This window comes from Ursus americanus, chromosome 31 (genome assembly GCF_024610735.1).
Source record: "Ursus americanus isolate L20-20 chromosome 31, mUrsAme1.1.p, whole genome shotgun sequence".
In the NCBI taxonomy this organism is placed as follows: Eukaryota; Metazoa; Chordata; class Mammalia; order Carnivora; family Ursidae; genus Ursus; species Ursus americanus.
In genome coordinates this window covers 26,941,300-26,965,120 of record NC_142157.1, presented here as the reverse complement: position 1 = coordinate 26,965,120, position 23,821 = coordinate 26,941,300, and the positions used below count along the sequence as shown (strand labels likewise).

General features: G+C 39.0%; 1 protein-coding gene across 6 annotated transcripts in view; it reads right to left on the bottom strand.

Annotated features, from left to right (window-relative positions):
* USP6NL (USP6 N-terminal like) overlaps positions 1–23,821 on the bottom strand; it is a 181,659-nt gene that overhangs the window by 19,015 nt on the left and 138,823 nt on the right. For all 6 annotated transcript variants that reach the window (XM_087857722.1, XM_045793917.2, XM_087857721.1 and 3 more), the window contains 4 exons: positions 21,817–21,911; positions 20,853–20,918; positions 20,660–20,759; positions 18,044–18,196 (listed from right to left, as the gene is read on the bottom strand). In XM_087857722.1, the coding sequence (XP_087713848.1) occupies positions 18,044–18,196; positions 20,660–20,759; positions 20,853–20,918; positions 21,817–21,911 (414 nt within the window). The remainder of the gene's footprint in view (positions 1–18,043; positions 18,197–20,659; positions 20,760–20,852; positions 20,919–21,816; positions 21,912–23,821) is intronic.

Sequence of the window (23,821 nt, the reverse complement as noted above, 5' to 3'; positions counted from 1 at the left end):
CATTGCTGGTGGGAATGCAAGTTGGTACAGCCACTCTGGAAAACAGCATGGAGGTCCCTTAAAAAGTTAAAAATTGAGCTACCCTATGACCCAGCCATTGCACTACTGGGTATTTACCCCAAAGATACAGATGTAGTGAAGAGAAGGGCCATATGCACACCAATGTTCATAGCAGCACTGTCCACAATAGCTAAATCGTGGAAGGAACCGAGATGCCCTTCAACAGATGACCAGATTAAAAAGTTGTGGTCCATATATACAATGGAATATTACTCAGCTATCAGAAAGAATGAGTTCTCAACATTTGCTGCAACATGGACGGCACTGGAGGAGATAATGCTAAGTGAAATAAGTCAAGCAGAGAAAGACAATTATCATATGCTTTCTCTCATCTATGGAACATAAGAACTAGAATGATCGGTAGGGGAAGAAAGGGATAAAGAAAGGGGGGGTAATCAGAAGGGGGAATGAAGCATGAGAGACTATGGACTCTGAGAAACAAACTGAGGGCTTCAGAGGGGAGGGGGGTGGGGGAATGGGATAGACTGGTGATGGGTAGTAAGGAGGGCACGTATTGCATGGTGCATTGGGTGTTATACGCAACTAATGAATCATCGAACTTTACATCAGAAACCGGGGATGTACTGTATGGTGACTAACATAATAAAAAAACATTAAAAAAAAAAAAAAAGAACGGTGACCTAAAAAAAAAAAAAAATAGAATATTCACAAGGAGTTATTTATTTAGCCTATTGGGTTAAAATCTAACAACAAAAATAAAATCTGTGTCCCCAAAAATGCTTTCACCAGCTCTACAAGTAGTTACCGTCGTGTCCCAGATAAATACAGGAATTCCTTCTTCCTGTAGGCAGATGACACCAACAAACACATTATCAAGAAGATATAAATACCTATATAAAAGAAAAACTAAACTTACGAATTTCCTCTGGGTCCCCACTCGGACAATTTTCTAGGGGCACAACGCAGTAACCTGAGTGACTAATTCAATGGCTGGTTGATATTCCATCAGATAAAAATATCAGCCCATCACCACGATGCCCTTTCCAGGTGGGTGAGTGGGAGCCTGAGGAAAACCATAACCATTAAAGAGCAAAGGAAAGCAGTGGCACCCAGAGAGTGGTTAATTCCTGCCTGCGAGATGTGCTGTTACGGGGACCAAATTGGATTAGTTGTAGAGACTCTCCCGCTGAGCCCGTTAAGCTGCTCCCCTCCTCCACCACTCCAGTGGCTGTCAGCAGCCGGTGCGGAGCCGCCAGCACTGCGGTTCGTGGGCAATAACCGAAGATGTTCGAGCGCCTGGGTGGCTCAGTCATTAAGTGTCTGCCTTTGGCTCAGGGCGTGATCCCAGAATCCTGGGATCAAGCCCCGCATCAGGCTTCTCCACTATGAGCCTGCTTCTTCCTCTCCCACTCCCCCTGCTTGTGTTCCCATGTCAAATAAATAAATTAAATCTTAAAAAAAACAAAAACAAAAACAAACCGTAGATGTTGAACACGTTCTCCGTAGCAGGATTACACGACAACAACAATAACAACAACAACAACAACACCAGACTTCAGAATGAACGGGCACTGCAACCCGCATGCATGGGTCCTGCCCAGAACACCTGTCTACGGGGGAAAGCTTCCAGGGCTTCTCAGCCTGCACTGCGAAGGCTTACATCCTGCCTTCAGGGTTTCCATCTCTATCGATTCATAACCCAGGAAAACCAGATTCACCTGTAATTAGGTTTTTCAAAGGTTAGCTCTCTGCTATGGACTGAATGTTTGTGTCCCCCACCCAAAATTCATATACTGGAATTCCCCAATGTAATACGGTATTTGGAGATGGGGTTTGGGCAGTAATTAGATCAATAAGGTAGAGCCCTCATAATGGGATTAGTGTCCCTCACCCCTCTTCAGAGTGGGGCAGTGGATGGGGCCACAAAGAGAGGTGTGATCTGCCTTGTTTTACCGCCCCCTCTGCAAAGGTTTCTAGAAAAGTAGGCATATTGCACCACAAGGACTGCAGCCCATGGGTTCCTCCCAGTTGTGGTCGACAGTGGAGTGAGGAGTGGCCCCTGGCAGAGCAGGGGGCACGCCCCCACTGGAGGAGTAGCGGTCAGACAGGGAGCTCTGGGCCAGGTGGGGGACAACCCTTCTCCTTCTGTCATCACACCTTTCCAAACACACCAGACAGGTGACACGTAGAGAGAGGGAGAGTCTGAGCCTGACTCACACGTGTGAGGCGGTGGGCAGTGCCCAGCATGTGTTTGCCCCATTGAAGAGCTGTAAGCTCTGCGTCCTCTGAGGTGGGATGGGCACGAGAGCAGGGTTTAATTCACCCACCAGAGGACAGATTTGTGTTTTCTCTTCTTCAGCAAAGTCTGTGCCTAAAAATTACCTCACTGTTGTATGGGCTGAACTTGTTCCCTCAGAATTCATGTGTTGAAGCCCTAACCCCAAATCCCTCAGAACATGCCAGCATTTGGAGATAAGGCCTTTACAGAGGTAATTAAGGTTAAATGAGGTCACTGGAGTGGGCCTCTTATCCGATATGGCTGACGTCCTTCTAAGAAGAGATTACAGTCACAGACAGGTATATAGAGGGAAGACCATGTAGGAAGATGCCCAGCTAACGCCAAGGAAAGAAGAAACCAATCTTGCCAACGCTTTGATCTTGGACTTCCCAGCCTCCAGAATTATGAGAAAATACTTTTCTGTTGTTAAAGCCACTCAATCTGTGGTATTTCCATTACAGCAGCCCAAACAAAGATATTACCCTAGAGTCTACATCCTCAATCTCAAAACTGATTTGCTGTACTAAACACAAATTTTATGGACTGCCTTTTTCTGCTAGTTAAAAATCACATATTTCATTATTTATAATCATCTGCTTTTATGGTCCTAGCATATTTTCAATGTCGACAATGTAATGAAACCAACTATAGTAATTAAAATTTATTTTACATAACCACATCAAAAAGAGAACTGAACAGAACAAATGTGGAAGGTAGACACAGGCAGTTAACGGATCCATAGTAACAAGAGTTCCATTACTTTGCAGATTCCTATATGCCATTTTCTATGCCGTGTTCGCCACGGTATTGCTAGGGATGGTCAATCTTGGGTTGGCTTCCATAGCATTTTCCATAGACATTCAGCTAGACTGACTTACTGAGAATGATGGACACAAGAGGGCATCTTTGTAAGTGTGTAACCCAGAATCTAAGCAAGATTCCAGGTTTGCACTAACTGAACCAGAGTAGAAAGGGCTTACTAAGGGACCAATCCAGTGGAAAGATTAAACAAACCAACAAAAAACAAACAAAACAAAAAACTTGGGGGAGGTGGAAGGAAGGAAGTGGGGAGAAAAAAGGACTATGAGAGAAAATGGAGCATCTCTGGGGAAAATAAGGCCGTATTCCAGTACCTACAGACTTCCATCCTGAAATCCTTTAGTTACATAAAAAGCACTTATCAATGAAGACTAACAGGACACAGAGTAAAAATGTAAGATTACAGATATATGGCATATATATCTCAAGAGAAGGAATAAGAAGATTGAGAAAACTGCAATGGAGCGACCAAGGTGGTAATTCACACATGAAACAAAATGGAAAGGTATGTGTCATACATACATACATGGGAGATTAAATTTTTCAATATAAAGGGTAAGAAAAGTATTCACCTTACGTTTATTTTTTTCAAGACTTTATTTATTTATTTGACAGAGAGTGAGCACAAGCAGGGGGAGCCCCAGGGAGAGGGAGAAGCAGGCTTCCTGCTGAGCAGGGAGCCCAATGTGGGGCTCGATCCTGGGACCCTGGGATCATGAGCTGAGCCGAAGGTGGACGCTTAACCAACTGAGCCACCCAGGCGCTCCTTCACCTTACATTCAACACCACTTTATGTTCAAGTCAATACAGCAAGTTTTCTAAGGAAGGGACATTAATGTTCTGCACATCTACACATCGTAGAATTAAAAGAAAACTTTAACATGTTATTTACTGAATGGGCAAGAGGCCCAAATCCACACTGGGGAAAAAACTTGTGACTGTTGTAAAATACCAGAAAAGTAGCATCTCCAAGCTTCCTCATGGTAGCCCAAAACACCTGTCCCTTTTCCCTAGTAGACAATAACCTACTTAAAGTGACTTCTTTCATATCCCAACCTCTAGTATCTCAGATAGTCACGGAATTACAAGTGAGGTGGTGACAAAATGTCCATTCGTTTGTATGTAATTAGTATGAGTTAGAGTAAGGACACACTGTCCATATGACCACCACAGAAACATAATGGTTATAAATACCCAAGATCTATGCTAAGAAACTAGATGTAGCAGGGTTTAGAGGGGGAAAAAAATCCTGTGCAGACAAAATGACACTGCATTTCATTAATTTCTAAATGTCAATCTCTCATTAGGTACTAGGGCCCTGTAGCAGGTACAGGGTGAATACCTCAAATGTACAAAGGCATTTAGAGGATACAGCCTCTCTGCCCCCAAAGAGATTTTCCATAAGCATGGAAGAAGATAAAACTATTTGAAAGAGGCAGTAGAATAGATATAAGAACCTTCCAAAATGTAGGGGCTTAAAAAACCCAATTCATCCCAATTTTAAAGATAATAATGCAGGTGAGACTACAGAGGGCCAGGATATTCACAGGTGCCAGGCCAGACTGCAGACTGGGAGGTGCTTAATTTACAACGGTATCTGGTCATTCCTCCTTTCTGTAGTGACCTGTGACCTGGGCGCGTGCCAACGACTGATAGCTGGAAGTAACACATGGCTCGGGGTCTTGGCAGCAGCATCTACTTTCCATAAATACTGGCTGGGTGAGGACACGGTGGGATGAGGTCATGTTCGAGTTATTCCCATAACTGACCAAACATCTCTAACTGGTGTAAAATTCTCAGTAAGCCAACAATGACGAAACTGCGTGTGCGCACACACCCGTTGCCCGCATCTCAGCGCAGGTCCTCGGGCCTCAGAACAATGTGGGCAACAAGGGCTTTGCGGAGGAGGGCTATCTCTCTCAAGGGGAGGGGGGATGAGAAGGGGCAGAAAGAAGTGACCGGAGAAGAAAAGAGGAAAGAAGAGGTGAGGAGAGAAAGCAGGGGAGAGAGGAGGATGGTGAACGACAGGGAGGACCAGAAAGAGAAGGAAGGGGAGCACAAGGGCAGAAAGTGGAGGCGGCCACAGGGAATGGAGGAGTGGAGCAGCGTCCCCCTTCCTGGAGGCGCTCATGTTTGAGCGGGGACTTGCTGGAGTTTCACAAACACTGGGCAGGGCAGAGACTGCTTCACTCCAACAGCAATACCCAAACTCAAGGACTGTGTGCCAGGGCGATCTGACCTCGGTAATTACGAAATCTGGAAGAAAACTCTACTTGACTTGGTGGAAAGGCAATGCCTGCCTGCAAATGAACTAGTCAACCTTCACTGAGCTGAAGACAGACTGTGCAGACCCCTCACGAAGGACAAATGCCACCATCGATAATACTTTCACATGCTAGTAACTATTCTTTGCCCCTTTCCCACAAAAGTGATCTAAACAAGCATTAAACATTCTTGTACAATCCTTAAACCCATCTTAACCTACTTGAACCCCCGCACACACATACACATAAACACTGCTGAACTTGGCTTTGTTAGGGTTACCTATCTCCTTTTGCCCCAAATGATCAAGGGTAACGTTAAGATTCGAGCATAACTGATGTCAAAACAGATGGCTATACACAGGCAGTATGTATTAACATTTATTTTCCGTACTTGCACTCTGAACTCTTCAGCAGCCACAATACTGTTCGTGCTCACCCCACTATAAACTCCATGCCTGCAATTTCTCTTCTTCCCCTTGAAAACAGGGGTGTCTAAAAGAATTACTGCCCTACTCTTAAAGGCTAGGAAAGCACCACAATTCCTATCATATATAGCAGTGACACCTTTGTGAAAACACCACATTAATGATATTTTTTTACCAGGGTTCCATCAAAAATGGTATTTTTATGCCACTGCCAACTTGATATATTTTAATAAAAGCAAAAGAGATAATTAGTTGTTTTTTTAAAAACATTTTTTTCTTTAAAAAAAAAAGCCAATAAAAAGAATACTCTAGCCACCCCTAAAACCAAACCAAACCAAACCAAACCAAACCAAACCAAAACCAAAACCAAAACCAGAACGGGAGAATCCCTCAAATTCCTTCAGGTTTGCCCATCTTTGACCTTGCTCAGGTCTCTGCTGCCACCCTGTGGACACTACACTAAACTACAAGTCTTGCAAGTCAATGGTCTCCGCTTTGACATCATCAGCTTTGGGCACCCACCAGGAGACATGGAATCACAGCAAAGTGCTCTCAGCACTCTCTCTTGTGAGCAACAACCTACTTCTGAATTTCAACAACAGAATATATGTACTCTGACTATTATAACAGTTTTCAGTAAGAAATGGAGGGGGTTGTTGTCAGGAAAATTATTCTGGGAGTCATCTTAATCCTTTCCAGATCAAATATTAGGTCCAACTGAGTTTGAAAATACTGTCAAAAAAATCAGTGATTTCAAGTTTATATCTGAAAAATCAAATGGCTTTATTTCTGTTTAAAGTACCATTAGCCAGAAAATACAACTCAAGGATGATTATAGCCTTCAATAATCATACCTCCTTTCTATAGTGAAATAGTTTGCTGTATTTACAGCTATGCTACTAAAAAAAAAAAAAAGGTGTTCTTTAATTACTGTAGTTAGTTCATAGGCTTGACTCTTTTTCTCATCAGACAAAACTTGAAAAGACGGGGGAAACAGAAAGGAGAGAATTATTAAACACATTTATAAATCTATTATAAATCTATTTAGTGCCACATAAATTCAATCAATAGATGTTTGTGAATTAACTTTTTTTAAGATTGATTATTTTAAAGAGAGCAAGAGCACATGAGCATGGGGAAGAGCAGAGGGAGAGGGAGAGAAAGTCTCAAGCAGACACCCCGCTGAGCACAGAGCCCTATGCAGGGCTCAATCTCACGACCCTGACATTCAGTCCATAGCAGAGAGCTAACCTGAGCCAAAACCAAGAGTCAGACACTCAACTGACTGCCGCCCGGGCAACCTTGAAATAACTTCATTTTTAAAATCTGCACTTGTGTTTCCTAGTGTTTCAATTCACACATATATATGTAAAAAACTGTTGAGCACCTGTAATATCGATTTCTATTATATAACCAAATAAAAGTGAAAATCCACCTAAACCCTCAAAAAGTGGGACAGTTTTCTTTTTTTAACTGACAAACAATACAGCTGATTCCTTTGTGTATGTAATCAGGATACAAAATAGTTGCATTACCTCGAAAAACTGCCTCATACTAGCTAACCTTTTGTAGCCCGTATTACCTAAAAAACAGATTAAAAACTTCCTTAGTTCATTAAAAAATATTGACTGAATGTCTATTATACGGCAGGCACTGAAGTAGTGCTGGTGGCATGACGACATGGTCACCGTCCTCAAGACTCACTGTCCGACACGGAAGTCAAGCGCACATGAGCAGCAAAGCACTGTGAGCACGCACGGGGTGCGCGTCACGTACAAAATCCCGGGTATCGAGCTCTGTGGTTTGGGAGGCTGCGACTGGCTGACAAGGCTTCAGAAGGAGGCGATGCTGCTTAAGCCAAGTCATGAAAACTAAAACAGAATGGATGAGGACAGAGGGGGCGCCTGGGTGGCGCAGTCGTTAAGTGTCTGCCTTCAGCTCAGGGCGTGATCCCGGCGTTCTGGGATCGAGCCCCACATCAGGCTCCTCTGCTATGAGCCTGCTTCTTCCTCTCCCACTCCCCCTGCTTGTGTTCCCTCTCTCGCTGGCTGTCTCTGTCAACTAAATAAATAAAATCTTAAAAAAAAAAAAAAAAAAAAAGAATGGATGAGGACAGAGGAACCTGGAGAATTGTTCAGGGAGTCCACGGGGGAGAAGCATATTCCAAGACAAAGAAGTGGGAGCGCATGGCACGGCAGAGGGGCCCTGAGTGGCGGCAGCCAGTCTGCCATAAGATATAGTGATGCTTGGCCATCAGGCCTGGTCACCAGGGTGGGAACTTGGGCAGTGCTTAACCTCGGAGCCCGAGTTCCCTCATCTATAAGCTACTACTACTAATACTGATGGCAGAACGAGCATGAAACCTATTCAAAATTAAAATAATGTCTCTTAATGTAAGATTTATGGTCCTTCCATGGGCGCCTGGGTGGCTCAGTCGCTGAAGCATCTGCCTTCAGCTCAGGTCATGATGCCAGAGCCCGGGATTGAGTCCCACATGGGGCTCCCTGCTCAGCAGGAAGCCTGCTTCTCCCTTGCACAACCCCCCTCCACTCGTGTGCGTGTTCTCTCTCTCCCTCTCTCGTGCACACAAAAATAATCTTAAAAAAAAAAAAGGTTTATGGTCCTCCCAGATAAAAAACAAAGGAACACAGGATTCCATCATGTTCCGAGATCTTTAAAGGTAAAAGGTGAAAGTAAAAGGCCAAAAAAAAATGCAAAAGTCCAATCCTCCTGGGTGGAAAGCTGCGGAATTCCTCAAGGAGAAGAAAGAATTAGGTGGTGTGCAAGTGGGACCCATGGTGTCTGGACTATGTGGCTAAGCCGTCTGAGGGGCATGGCCCCAGCAATAATAAAAAGTGGTTCTGCCTGGGAGTTCGGTCACTGATGAGAATTCAGTTGGAGTCCTGGCTCATATTTCAACTGACGAACAAAGTACTTTCCAAATGTATTTGAAATTCATTTTTTCATTCATAAAGATCTAGAATTAAGTATAGAAAAACTGAAAAGAATTAAACACAAGATTAATTCTATATTTTCTGCATTAAGGAATCTGTCCATATTTAGTATCTTATATATTTACATTAAGAAAATTTGGCCAAGTTGCTTTTTCATGTCAGTTAAAAGTCATTTATTTGAACTTATGATCTGAAATTTATAAATAGTAGTGTAACTAATTTTTAAGGGACTCAAGGTTTAGCAAATTCTTAAATTTATCACATTTAGAAGTTAAGAACTACAGGTTTTGTTTTTAAATTTAAAAGTTGATATGTTTAAGGAACTGCATGAATTAAATTTATAAATGCAATTTTAAATGTTTGTAGGAGTTCATTTGTAAATGGAACCAAACACTAGCTACCATTAACGTTAACCAAACATTAATGTTCCCTTTAAAAGAGAATGGCAAATTTTCCCAGATTTAAAAACAGTCTACTGACTTTTATAAGCTGAATTAACAAACTAAAGAAGAACTAGGTTTCGGGATTTGTAACTTTCAGAAATCAAAGTTTCTTTTGTTTGAAGAAACAAACCTCAAAAATTCTGTGCACCAAAAATTGTCCTCAAGGATATTAACAAACTTGAGTCAACAAATACCTTATTCCCAAAGGCTGCTGAGAAAAATTAAGTGACCCGTGTATGTAAAGAAAGCATTTTGCAAGAAGTCTATCACAAAAGAAGACTCAAAAGTTTGCCGTTACTGTTCCTACGTTAAAAGTGTCTGACAAGGTGGGAAGGATGGAAATAGGAAAACAAGCAGACGGCAGACCAGGAGAGTATCTCAGGTCAAACTAAGCACAGAAGTGCCCCTCGAAACGGCTGGCATTTCACCAGATGACTCTAGCAAGACAAGGAGGTGAGCAGCGCTGAGTCAGGCAGGGCTTCCGGTGCAGGTGACGCGGCCCTGGGAGTGAGCCTGGAGGGGAGGAAACGAACGAAACACAGAACGTGGTGTCTGAACAGACTGTCAATGCATGGAGTGCTAGTAAGCGGGGGTAGCGGGGAGAAGATTTTGGAGACTAAGGAGATGGGGTAAAGTTGAACATTTTACCATGATAGGAAATAGGCAGGAAAAATGGGAAAATTAATATTTTCTTCTTTCGTTCTGTCAAAATTTTTGGTTACCATTACAAAAAACCATACCAAAGAGAAAAGGCAATCCTGAAGCTGGCAAAGTTTTTCTATAAAGAGACAAAATAAAAAATCCCAATTTCCCTAGGATGAAAAAGGACATGTACCACAGCTAAAAGCAACAAAATACTTTCCTTTCTTAACAAGGTTACTTAAGTTTCATGTTTTCTGATACCTAAAATCAAAGATAAAAATTAAAATGGCTCTCTCAGTTATTCTAAGAAAAATCTGCTCTAGATTTTTCTAGGTCATATGGTCATAAGCTACAGCTGGGTCAAACGGGCAGTCACAGTGGATTAACATGGGCTTTCTAACCAGAGTGACCTCCCTAACTCACAAAGTCTTTGCCAGACGGCGTCCTGTGAATAGAAGATAGACCTCTGAGGAGAACCAAGGGATAGTCCCACCTCAAGACTGCAAGCCAATGGGGTATACAGGAAACAACGTGAGTCATTTTAATTCTTTGCTTGCCAACTAAACGTACGTTTATTTAAACTGGGGTCTTCAGAGTTGAGTCACAATAAGTAATGGAGACCTGAAACTTTCTAACTACTTCATGCATGTTTAACACAACAGTGGTCAAAAAGAAAAGCATGATAGAATTAATCAATAAAACAGAAACAACGTAAGACAGGACACAAATGGCTGGAAATCAGATGAGCAACATAAAGGAAAGACTTGATATATTCCTAATAAAGACTAACAACACAAACAAGGATATAAAGATAAGCAACAAATTAGGAAGAGAAGGAAACATTTGTTGATAAAAGACAGTTATGAAAAAGCTGTGTACGTTTGTGTAAATATATGTGCTTTCAACTCACGTTTATATGTAAAAGCAAAGGAAAAAGACTCAAAGAATATTTCCCAACCCGAAGTAATGGAAAGCCTTCATACTTCACTCAACATACTGCAGAGATTATCTAGAGTTCTTATGAGGATATATTCATAAATTGTGTAATAAAACTGAGGAATAGGGGATTTTTAAGGTAAGCCAGAAATATCTTGCTACACATAAAAGCAAGGAAGTATTCAAAGACTAATAGCGTTGAGTCAGAAGAGCACAGAAACCAGTTTAAGGGAGGTCCCACTGGCCAAACTGAGAACAATGTGAGCATTAAAACAATAATAATTATAGCTCATCGAAACATTAAGAATATATCAAATTCCATGGATTCACAATGAAAAAGCCAAAACAAAAGTTAACTTTCTGCCACTAGAGATAATCAAGAACATCAACTCCTAACTTCAAAAACTGGTAAAAGAAAACAATTAAGCATTTATTCTGCCTTTTGAGTAGGAAACACATCTTCGGGTAACTAAAGAGCCCCTTGTTGATGAAGGAGAGAAAACGCTTTGTTACTGAAGAAAATCTGCTGATAAAAGAAATAATGGAATTTGAAAATTACTACTTTACAACCTGTAGTGAAATATTTGTTTTCGGCAAGGATTATTAACGGAAGCTAAAACCATCAGGGGAAAGATTAAAAGGAAAGTGGGTATCTGTAAAGTGTCAAAACATTATGCCACAGATGACTTGCTAATTGAAAAGTTCTTGCAATTAAAAAAAAAAATCTTATTTTTAAAGCGATCTGGTTATCACTACCTTTTAGCCAGGGATCAAGAAGTATCACTGATAGTAATAAAACTAGTCATTATGTGCCTATTTCATCTGAATCTAATTAAACCTCTACATCTAACTTCTAAACTGATAGAAAAATATAGAGGCTACAGGAACTAGTTAAATGACTACTGGAAAGAAAATTCAGACTACTCCGAAATAGGAGGCATTCATTCTCTAAGGCAATGGGAAATGTCACTGACAAAGGAGTAAAATAAAAGTAGGGGTGGGAAGAAAGGAAGAGGAAGAGGCTGTTGCAAATTAAGAGACCTAACAGGCATATAAACAAAGTGGTCTCTGGCTAAAACCTGGTGGAGAAAAACAGCTAAGACAGTTTTGGGTATAAATGGAAAACTTTAATATGGAATTGGTATTACATCATACTTGAGGATTATATTGTTAATTTTATGAGCTTTGATAATGGCACTGTGGTTAGCCAGGAGAATGTCCTTGTTTCTTAAACATAGAGTCTAAATTCTTTACTGCGAAATATCATGAGAATCTTTATTTTCACTTAAAAATTATTCAATAAGCTGTGCGATGGATATATGGGGGGGCTTTAACACTCTTTCTTTTTTGTACATTTGAAAAGCTTTTTGTAAAACTTTATGCAAATAAATCTAGAAACTGAAGTGAACAACTTTCTAAGAAAAGAATAAATGATGCAAAGAAGACAAAACAGATAATAAAACAATAACCAAACCAGGAAAGCATTAAGTTATCTACAAGTCATTCCCCACAAAACAAGCATATCAGACTAAAACAGTTTCATAAGTGTATTTTGAACTGTTAAGGGACAATTTTCATACTACATAAAATTTTCGAGAACACAGCAAAGAAACTTTCCAAATTATGATGCTAGCGTAACCTGATAATACACAGAAGTTTTAGTTAACTTCAGTGCAATCCCACATAGGAATAGCAACAACAAAAAAGTTAAGTAAAATATTAGCACATTTAAATCATCAGTACTTTAACAGAATAATTTATCACAACTAAGTGAAATTTATCCAAGAAGTGTAATGGTGGTTCACAAATAGAAAATACATTACTAAAATTCACCATACTAAAAGGTTTTAAAAAGATTAGCTCACTTGTGCCTAAAAATCATTAAAGGAAAAAAAAAAAAAAACACCTCAACATCCACTTACTTTTTAAATTTAGAAAAACAGTAACAGTTTGGTATCTTCTTGAGACAAAAAATAAGTAAGCATAAATATTTAAAAGGAAGAAAAAACACTAATATTTGTTGATAACTGTGTATCTACAATCTTGGAAAAGGTGAGGGAATAAATCTTGCTACATAACATTGGAAATATATTGAAAGGGAGAGGATTCCAGGAAGATGGCAGAGTAAGAAGCACCAGCACCTAGGGTCTCCCCACCTACGGTCTGTCTGTCTCCCCACCTAGGGTATGTCTATATAACTATTTTGGAACTCTGGTGTCTACTGGAAGCTTACAAACTGCCAGGAGAAGGCTTGAATGGTAAACTGCAGTTAATATTGGTCAACTTCAGCTCTCAGCACTGTAGAAACTACCCATGCCCACACCCCACCCCTGGCCACAGGGCAAGCAGCTTTACACTGTTGTTCCTGGAGCCGTGTGCATGCAGCTTGCTTGGAGAACGAAGATGGGCAAAAAGAATGCATCCTCCAGATGCTGGAGATCTGTGCTCTGACTGCTGATAGCTGCTTCTATCAGAGAGGTGCAGACAAAGAGGTGGAGGCCACTTTTGTTGCACCTCGCCCCACTGTTGTAAGCCCCTCTAAGCGACTTTCAGGGACTTTAAAGGGCCAGTCCCCTTTATCTCCTCTTTTTATTTCCCCCCTTCTAGGGGGCAGATATTAAAGATTAGGACATTCGAAAACTACTACATATATGGGGAAAATTAGAAAGTGACTATACATAACCAGGGAAAGGTTCAGAAAAAGTTCTGAGAAGAACTTAGGTTTACACTTCAGGCTGATCCTTGGCACAGACACAGCCTACAACAATAAAACAAACAAACAAAACAACAAAAAACAGCAAACCTGGGGGGAAGGGAGAAAGCTCCAGAGTTACCACATCATCGTTACAAATGCCCAGTTTTCAACAACAACAACAACAAAAATCACAAGAGATACAAAGAAACAGGAAAGCATAGCTCATTCAAAGGAAAAAAATAAATCAACAGACACTGTCCCTGAAAAAGACCAGTGGTAGACCAAACTAGACAAAAACTTTAAAATAAGCATCTTAAAGAAGCTCAAAGAACTAAAGGAATATGTGGAGAAAGTCAAGAAAATCATGCATGAACAAAATGATAATATGAATAAAGAGAACACTTTTTTATAAAAAGAGACCAGGAAGACATTCTGAAGCTGAAAAATACAATAAATGAAATTAAATAATCACTAGAGGCATTCAAAGGCATATTTAAGCAGGTATAAGAAAGAATCAGCCAACTTGAAGACAGGACGATGGAAATTATCAAGTCTGAGCAACAGAAAGAAGAAAGATTGAAGAAAAGTGAACAGAGCCTAAGGAACTGTGGAAAAATCATCAAGCAGACAAACATATGTATTATGGGAATCCCAGAAGGAGAGGGAGACAGGGCAGAGAAAATATTTGACCTGCCCTGAAAGAAATGTTCAAGGGTGCAGTGTGAAATGAAAGGACATTACACAGAAATTCAAAGGCGTAAAAAGAAATAAAGATGTGATGAGCACTAGGTGTTATACACAACTCATGAATCATTGAACATGACATCAAAAACTAATGATGTATTATATGTTGGCTAACTGAATTTAAATTAAAAAAATAAATAAATATCACAATAAGGTAAATGCATGGGGAATTATAAAAGCTATTATTACTATAACGATGATTTGTAACTCCACTTTCTGTTATTCTACATGATTCAAGAGAATAATAGTTTTTAAAAAAAAACAATTATTTGTCTAAAAGCTATTATTGTTGTAACTTTGGTTTGTAACTCCACATTTTGTTTTCTCCATAACTGAAGAGACTGATGCATTTAAAGAATTATTACTTTATGTTTTTGGGGCACAGAATGTATAAAGAAGTCATCTGGGGACACCAACAACTGAAAGGGCTGGGGATGGAACTGTAAAGGAGCAGGGCTTTTGCATGTTATTGAAGTTAACTCAAATCCAAATTAGAGAGTTACAACTTTAAAATGTTAAATGTAACTCCTTTAACCACACACACACACACACACACATACACACACACACACACACAAATAGCGATAGAATATACACAGAAGAAAAAAAGTAATTTCAACATTTCACAATAAAAAAAATCAACCGAATGGAAAGTAAGATAGTCATTCAGGAAATAAGGGACAATATTCTATAAAGGATACAGAAAACAAATAGCAAAATGACAGAAATCCTTCATCAGTAATTACTTTAAAAGTAAATGGTTTAAACTCTTAAATCAAAAGACAGAGATTGGCAGAATGGATAAAGACACAGGATCCAACTATATGTTGCCTTCAGGAGACTCACTTTAGATCAAAAGACAATAACAGATTAAAAGTGAAAGGATGATGGGAAAAGACATTCCAAGCAAACAGTAACAAAAGGGAGTAGGGGTGGCTAAACCAAATCAGACAAAATAGACTATACATCTAAAAAAGGTTAGAGACAAAAAAAAAAAAGGACATTATATACAGCAAGCAGATATAATAACAGCAAATATGTATGCATCTAACAATAGACCATCAAAATATATGCTACACAAACTGACAAAATTGGAGGGAGAAATAGTTCTACAGTGATAACTGGAAACTTCAAGACCCAGCCCACAGTAACGGATAGAACATCCAGGCAGACGATGAGGATACAGAGGACATGAACAACGCAATAAGCCAACTGGATCTAACAGACATTCATGGAACTCCCTATGCAGCAACTAGAGTATACACCTTCTTCTCGAGTGGACATGAAACATTTTCATGCCGTATGTTAGGTCACAAATTGAGTCTCAACAGATTTTAAAAGATAGATGTTCTACCAAGTATCTTCTCTGACCACAACAGGATGAAGTCAGAAGTCAATCAACAGAAGTAAAATTGGGAAATGCACAAATTTGTGGAAATTAAAAACACACCCTTAAAACTCTTCCCTTAAAACCAGAAGTAATTCTAAATGGGCTAAAGATTTAAGCATGAAAAAATAAAAACATAAAAGTTGCAGGAGAAAATATGGGTAACCCTAAAATTTTTCATTCAGCATGTGGAATGCTAAGACACCGAAGTGGGATGCCATAAAGGAAAAAACTGATTAAATCTTTTAAAATTCTACATGAAAAGTATCTACAACACATATAATAAACTGGTCAATTTCCTTTACCTAGGAAGAACGTGCATGAATACAGCAAGAGAAAAATGGGCAGATGAACAGAGAGGTTTATAGAAAAAGAAATTAAAATGCCCAACAAAAATAAAAAAGGACACTCAATCAAAATTAAAGAAATATGAATAGAAACAATGGAAAACTCAATCCAACTAGAAAAAAAATTAACAATTTAAAATACCATGTGTTGTGTGCGCCTGCGAAAACAACTTGCAAACTGAGGCAGCTCTTAAGGAGCCACAAAGAAATAACATGCTCATGTGTGTTTTTAGGATGATAGGATGTTAAAATTTCTTACTACAATGACCACTTAATTATCTTAATGTTCCATACATAGCTTGCAGTAATTTAAAGAGGATAACACTGGGTGGGCAGACTGCAGAGCACAAAGCCCAGAAAGTAAATGCAGTAGTAGAAATACAGGTGAAAGATCGTTGTCCTAGAAGTGCAAGAGCCACCTCGCCACTCTGCGCTTCAGCGGTACGATCAGGGCAGCTTCAGTCAACGTGCCTGCTGTTATTTATCTCTCCCTCTCCCTTTACTCCCACCTGCCCCCATCCCCATTCTACCACCGCTTAGTAAAAAGATCTTATGAACTACTACTACTAGGTTTACTCACGTGCAAAAGACGGGTGAGTACTGTTTCTGAGCTATTTTTAGGGATTAAGTGAGATCATGCATGCAGCCCGGGGCCCAGCCTAAGCATTCAATAAATAATAGCTGCGAGTTAGACGCTAAATCATCCTATTCTGCAATATTTTATTCTCATGTTTAAATAGTTCCCCTACATATATTTTTTTCTTTCTGTAGGTCTTTTACTAAAACGTGTCTTGACTCTCTTGAAAGAAAGGCAAGATATTCTGAAATCAATGTTAAAGTGGCAAGAATACACTTGACTAACTGCTCTTCCACGGGCGCTCCCTGCTACGGTGAAGAATCAGCGGGCAATGGACGTGATTACACCGAACACGACAGGGGTGTTCTCACTTAGCAAAGGTGATGGCTTCACGGGGCCTCTGACCACCAATCATTGCTGTGACAGTCTGTTTTCTAGTGAATCCTGATGACCCAGAACGAACCTCGGAGAAACACCGATTAGACGCCTCAAAATGAAGTAACTAAAGGCACAGCATCTTGGTTTTTACCAAAGGGGAAAAGGTGTACTTTCCACGAGCGTGTGTCTGCTTGTCCTTCTGCACAGACATCTCCAAGAAGACACCAAAATATGTGCCGCACTGACCGGGAAATGCTACCTCCAACTCTACCTGAGGGCCTAACAGTTGGAACAGCTTAGAACAAAGACAAGAAAGAAAATGGGCAAAAATTGACTTTTTCTCAGGAAACCATTCCTTCTCCAGTAATATCTGGTCAAAACTTTGAGTTATTCCTGCTGTGATTTTGCCACATCTTCTTTTTTCTTCCCTCTCATCTGACCCTTCCCCTTTAATCCTTCCCCATTTATCCTATTTACACTTCATTTGTTATCAGTTATATAAATTCTCTCTCCCCTGTGTGCACCTTGAGACAAGAAGCATGTCTTTCTCTTCAGTTGCTGAATCTCCTGCCCAGCACCTTGCAGAAAATCTACTAGGAGGTGCTGGAAGAGGTTCTGAAATAAGTGAATAAAATGTTATCTACACTGCAACCCACAGCCAAGCGCCCAGGTTCGGCAGTCAGAAAGCTTGGGCTCCAGTGTCAGTCCCGCCATCTGCTGGTCCTGTAGCTCCACACAGAAGCACTTCAGTATCCAGGTCCTCACACAAAGGCTCTTCTATAACATGGGTCTTTTATTTTCTCTGCTATTCTTTACGGTTTTATAAAATGAGATGCTGAAAGTAACGGTCATTGTTTATGCTCATTTAAAGCACCACGATTACTTGTGTTGATCAGTATTATTTGCCATCCAAACCTTCTAAATTTAAGCAAGGATAGTACAGTTATTCTATTAGGAGAGGCAGATTTCATTAATGCGCTTGCCTTTTTTAAAAAATAAGCACAAAGCCGTAAGCAGCTTGCCATCATAAGTACACATAAGCTTATGTTCTGAAACAGAAATGGCCCGTGTTCACTGTGCCGTTTCCCAACTTTAATTATGACTTAGATAGAAAGTGTGTGAATATTTCTTACCAGGTTCTGGAAGGTCTAATTTTGCACGCTTTAGTTCTACCATAGAAATCTGAAGTTGCTCTATTACAAAGTCATCTTCGAAGAAAAAATCCTTTGCCAGGGTCTCCTGAAGAAATTCTACAAGTTCTTCCATAGACAATTTCATTAGATGTTCTAAGAAAAAAATGAGAGAAATACAAATGCTGAGTCAACAGTTACTTCAAGTTGAGAAGGTAACGTGTTCTATTCTGCTGCAGCGTTTTTTAAAAAGGGCGCAGCATACAACTTATACATGCACTGTGAACACCACTGACACTCAGCGAGATAGAAGTACTTTCTGATATCCAAGCAGTCGATCTACTCTTTGGGAAGACAGGGAGAGGTGATTACTGCTAAATACCTTTTCATCGGTTTATTTAAGAACATCACACCCTAGACATTAATATTAACCCAGAGCAAGCACCTCTTAAGAGACACAGGCCACTCAGGATGACATGGGGACTTTCTGCTTTATTGTTACAGAGCTCCACCTCCCACAGGCAAACCCATTTCAAGTCTCTATATTTACGGTTTCAGAATTTCCAAAAAATCTGGATTACTAACATCATTTGTATTTCTACTTATGAAATTAGTTTTATTTAAAAAAATTCAGATTACAGATACAAAGTAGAAAGCAAAAATCAGCTACAAGCCCACTAGCCACTGCCCTACAAGTAGGTGTGTGTACACATGTATAAATTTAAAAAACGGATTATACTTTGAGTCCATCGGATAGACTATAATGTACTATAATTCACTTAATCAGTCTTTTAATACTGGACATTTAGGTTATTACCACTTTTTTTTTTTTTTTTTTTACTATTTAAAATCAGTGTGTGATAAACCTCCCATGACAATGTCTCTAAATACTATTAAGGCAATCAGGAAAAAAACAAGAACAAAATCTTAGGAGCTTTAGCTGAACTCATGGTTACGGTGCCCAGACACAGTTTTTAAAGCTTCATATGGTGGTGAAGAAACTCCATGTAAGTCCTTGAGCTTTTGTCTTTCTGAGAAAAAACTACATAGCAGCAGACACATTTTTTTCAACAGCTATTCAGTCTGATGATATGATAGGATATAAAGTAGGTATTATGCTTTAAAGTTTATTTGCAAAGGGTGAAGAAACTTTTCATTGCCAAAATTAATCAAGACTCATATAAATAAAACATAATTTAAGACAGAGAACACAGCTACGGAGAAATATATCATGTTTCCACTTTCTTGCTGTTTAGTAAACATTAAACCAATACATACATGTTTTAATAAAAAATATACTTTTGTTCCATATCTTGGTCAGTTTGTAATCCAGAAAGAGAGGAAAGAGGCAGAGAGGAGAGGAAGGGTGGGGAGGGAAAGAGAAGAGGAGGAGGTGAGGAGGTCGGTGGGGGAAAGACAGAGATTGATTTCCTACGGTTTCCGGACAGACCCTGAGTCCTGGGAGACAGCTCTCTCGGTGCTGTGGTTTGTGTGCTGGACAATGGAGGACGGGGTGTAAGGGAAATGAACCAGACTTCTGAATCCTTATCTTTCAGAATAAATGATACAAACTTGATTTTACAGGAGTTTTCACTTTTCTCTAAAGTTTGGACAATTCAAAGGCCTGCTTTTCAAGTAAGCAATCAAACAATTTTATTTTAAAATACCTAACATGTACTTAGAATAGCAAGCATAGCAGGGGGAAAACCTCACAAAACGTACCCCCCAAGTACTCAATTAGCTTATAATTTAGTTGGGAAGCTGAACTGAAGAATCATTCAAGAATAACCTAAGGGAGGAGAATGATCAATGAATGTGAAACCATGTTGTTAAGACCTAGACTCCAGGTGCTCTGTGAAGTTCTAAAGCTTTCAATGATTCTCCTCTCTGCAGAGAGTTACAAGAGGAGGTAATAGGAGGAGTTCTAATTTTAAAGGTTGAACTGAGACTTTTAGATGAATAAGGTTCTTCACATTCAAGAAGAAAATTCTCATTTCTTGATTTTTAAAGTAAGGCACTGCATGCCAAATGTATAGAGCCCTTGAAATACTGCAACTGAAAATTGCATTTACCCAACAAGTGACCGTACTTGCCCCAGAGGCCACAATGCAGTCAAGCAGAGAGATAAGCAGCAGGTGCCCCATCTCTGGACTACAGCTTGGAGCTGGGTGCTTTTTGCCTGGATGGAGGACAGAGTGATGGCAAATGTCTTCACTAGACTTTTTAACTAAGGGTCTGGTTTCTTTGGTCTCTCTCTTCTCTGATTATAAATCAGAGATTTAGACTGAAGAAAAGCCGTTATTAGGAATAAGGAAACAAATACTTAGTAAGAATAATATTACTAGTGAAACCAACACATTGCATTCTACTGCTTAAGTGGGAAAACTAATCTGAGAAAAAAAAAAATCAAAGACCTCTGCAATGTAGTCAGCCTCAAGCCATGAGAAAGAACTGATGGAAGCTGATTACTAACTGAACATGATTTTTTCACTGACTTTCAAGAATTTTTTAAATTCACTACGAAAAGAAAATGAATCTGAAGTTGGGTGGGGAATGAGAAATCAGAGTTAAATCAAGCCTTGATCTTTGTGAAATCTTTATACTTAAACATTTTCTTACTTTTGTGTAATTTTAAGATTGTGTAAGACATAGCGGTAAGAACTCGTTCTCCTTCAAAGATGTAGATATCCCATATTCTGAGGTTTAGTGTAAAGGGAGTCTATAATTAAAAACAAAACAGAGATAAGATTAACAGCTCACTCTTGTCTGGTATTTATAATTTTATGATTGAGTTTTGTAAAGAAATACTCACACGATCAAGGAAACATTGAAAAAACCATTTCATTGTGTAAAAACTTGTGTAGATTTCTTGAGAATCCTGAAAAAAACAAAGACTTCAAATTTCTGGATTGCAGCAAAAAAATATGACAATCTAATACTAAAAGTTAGGAAAGCTGTTGGAGATAGCTATCATAGCTAAACATAAAACCGTTTCATTCCAAATCTTTTACATGCTGGAATATTTCTAGTTTTTTCTCCTTACTCCCTCTCTTTCTTCCTCAATCTCAGTTTTGGAAATCACCTTAAGAATAAATCCTTCTTCTAGAGGATTGTAATACAACATTTTGATTCTCTATAATATATTTGACAGTGAAGTATCTCTGCTTCACTAAATTATCATGTTTTTTTTTTTTTTTTTTTTTTTTTTTTTTTTTTTAAAGATTTTATTTATTTATGTGACAGAGAGACAGCCAGTGAGAGAGGGAACACAGCAGGGGGAGTGGGAGAGGAAGAAGCAGGCTCCCAGCGGAGGAGCCTGATGTGGGACTCGATCCTGGAACGCCAGGATCACGCCCTGAGCCGAAGGCAGACGCTTTAACGACTGCGCTACCCAGGCGCCCCTAAATTATCATGTTTTATAGTAGAGCATATATATGGCTCACTAAGGATGAGTCTGTATGACCCTTAAAGTACTTTTAGTGCAATAAAAAGGCCTCCAAAATTACTGAGAAATCATTTATCTTTAAAAACTGTACCACTTGTATATATCATCTGCAAAGAAGTGGTCTGATTTTATGAGTTAGGGCTGTGATGGTTCATCAATACTAAATTCCACAAATCTCATGCTCTTCAAACACCTGGGAATTACAACTGCATAGTAAATGAAATGGATAACACTGCAAATCAATAAAGTAATTGGGACCAAAGGCTGCACTAAATTCTTCTGGCTTTACTCGTGGTGTAAATGGGTGTAAGTCAATGTCACATCTACCTACCAAGTGTTGCTTAAGCTTGGATAGAAATTTATTCAGTATTTTTTCATGATGTTCTTGAAACCTCAAGAGTTTAGGAAAACCGTGAACAAAAAAGCCTAAAATACAAACATAAAAACAGCATTTCATAAACAATAGCAACAAAAACCCCTCTTTCGAAACGCAACACATTTCTTTCATTTTTAACTGTCAGCAACAACAGAAATCCAGTAGTTACTAAGATACTTGTCCACCCCACCAAGGAAATAAGCGTGTGAAAGCTCCGGGTGATGAAACTTACAGTCTAATACTTGTTTGCTAAAGATCCCCTATAACCTTGTAAAAATATAGAAGAGGACAGAATATTTCTGAATTACAAGGGAAACTTAGAAACCAAGAAAAAAATGAAAACTGAAGCCATTTATCAGGACTGTCTGTTCTCTTCAAGTGTCTTAAAGCGTATCTTAAATGCACGAATTTTTAAAGGTTATTCTAATCTTGACTTAATTCGTTTTATTGTCAGTTCGCTACATAACAAACATTTTACTGTTTTTCTCAGGTTTACTCTAACAACTTCAGTAGTATTGTGCTTCTGAAGTTTTTATCACTTTTTAATCCCTTCTGTGATCTTTGACATCAGCTAAGATATAATGACACTGTATGATCAGTGTTACATGAGAAACTAGTTTATCCCATCTCATTACACAACAGAATCTCTAAGATTTCTAGGAAGTAACTAATTGTACATGGTAAGTTAGTACTGATTTTGTATATCTAACTCACGGAACTTTACATCTATTTTTATTTACAAGTTTCCTTTCAGATATTCTACACGATCCACTAAAAAGAACGTACACTCAACAGATTTATCATTTCTCGCCAGACTCATTTACCTTGGAGTTTCATTTTTTCTCCCCACAGAACATGTGCTTCCAAAAAGTGAAACTGTGTTTCTCCAAGAACCCAAGGAACATACTTATGTGTAAAAATTTCCAGAGACAGGGATTCTATTCCTCCCATCGTAACATTTCCTGATGTCATAAAAAATATATCTATCTATCTATCTGTGCCACTTTCATGGCCAATTTGATAGGAATGGGAATTAGAAGAATCTCAAGAAAAAGTCTCATTTTGAAAAAGGCAATGCCCCTCAGTAATAAACATTAGCTCAAGGATGCTAAGATAGCTAACATTACTTCACTTGTTAGTGATAGCCCAGACTTGATATTTTAAAATCTCGTTTTCTTCAGCCCTCACTTTATTCTGTACATTTGTAAGTAACATCACTACCATTAAGGGATGCAAAGAACTGAGACAACCCTCAGTGATAAAATTCCATAGGCAGACCTACAAACAAGTATCTCTAAATAGAAACTTAACTAAAATAATGACCTAACTGCACAGTAAATGCAAATATTAGGATAGTGAAATTAATATTACTTAATAGACTGGTGACAGTTGCTGAACGTAAGTTATCAGGTGTGTTCAAAAGAAATGACTTTCCTAGATTTGGGCAGTGTTCCGCGTAATTACATACTACTGACACTGTAACATCCCTTTGTACTTCAACACAGATCGGCAACACCATTTCATGGTGAAGCAAAATAAAGATGGATGAGGGAGAGTTATTTTTCTGCAAGATGACTTTTCAAATGATACTGTTGGAACGCAGTTAAGTTTGATATACTGAGTTTTACTTTTGGAGTCTACTGATGGGCTGCAAAGTGTCCAGAAACAGTTATCATTAGTAGTAGTATTCATTTAAAAAATATTCACAAGGAAAAGTGAGGGAGATAGCCAAACGCGTGTGTGTACACACGCACACCACACAAAATACCACCATAAGAACCACATGGTAAGAAAGTGAGAATTAAAAAACTATAGTCATACTTCCGAAAATGTTAAAATATTACTTTAAACATGTGGTGGGCTCCTCACCACATAAAGTTTACTCACAAACGGAACTAAGACGAACCATTCTTGGAGTGATTCGTGCTAAAAAATTGTATTTAATTTGGTATTATCACAT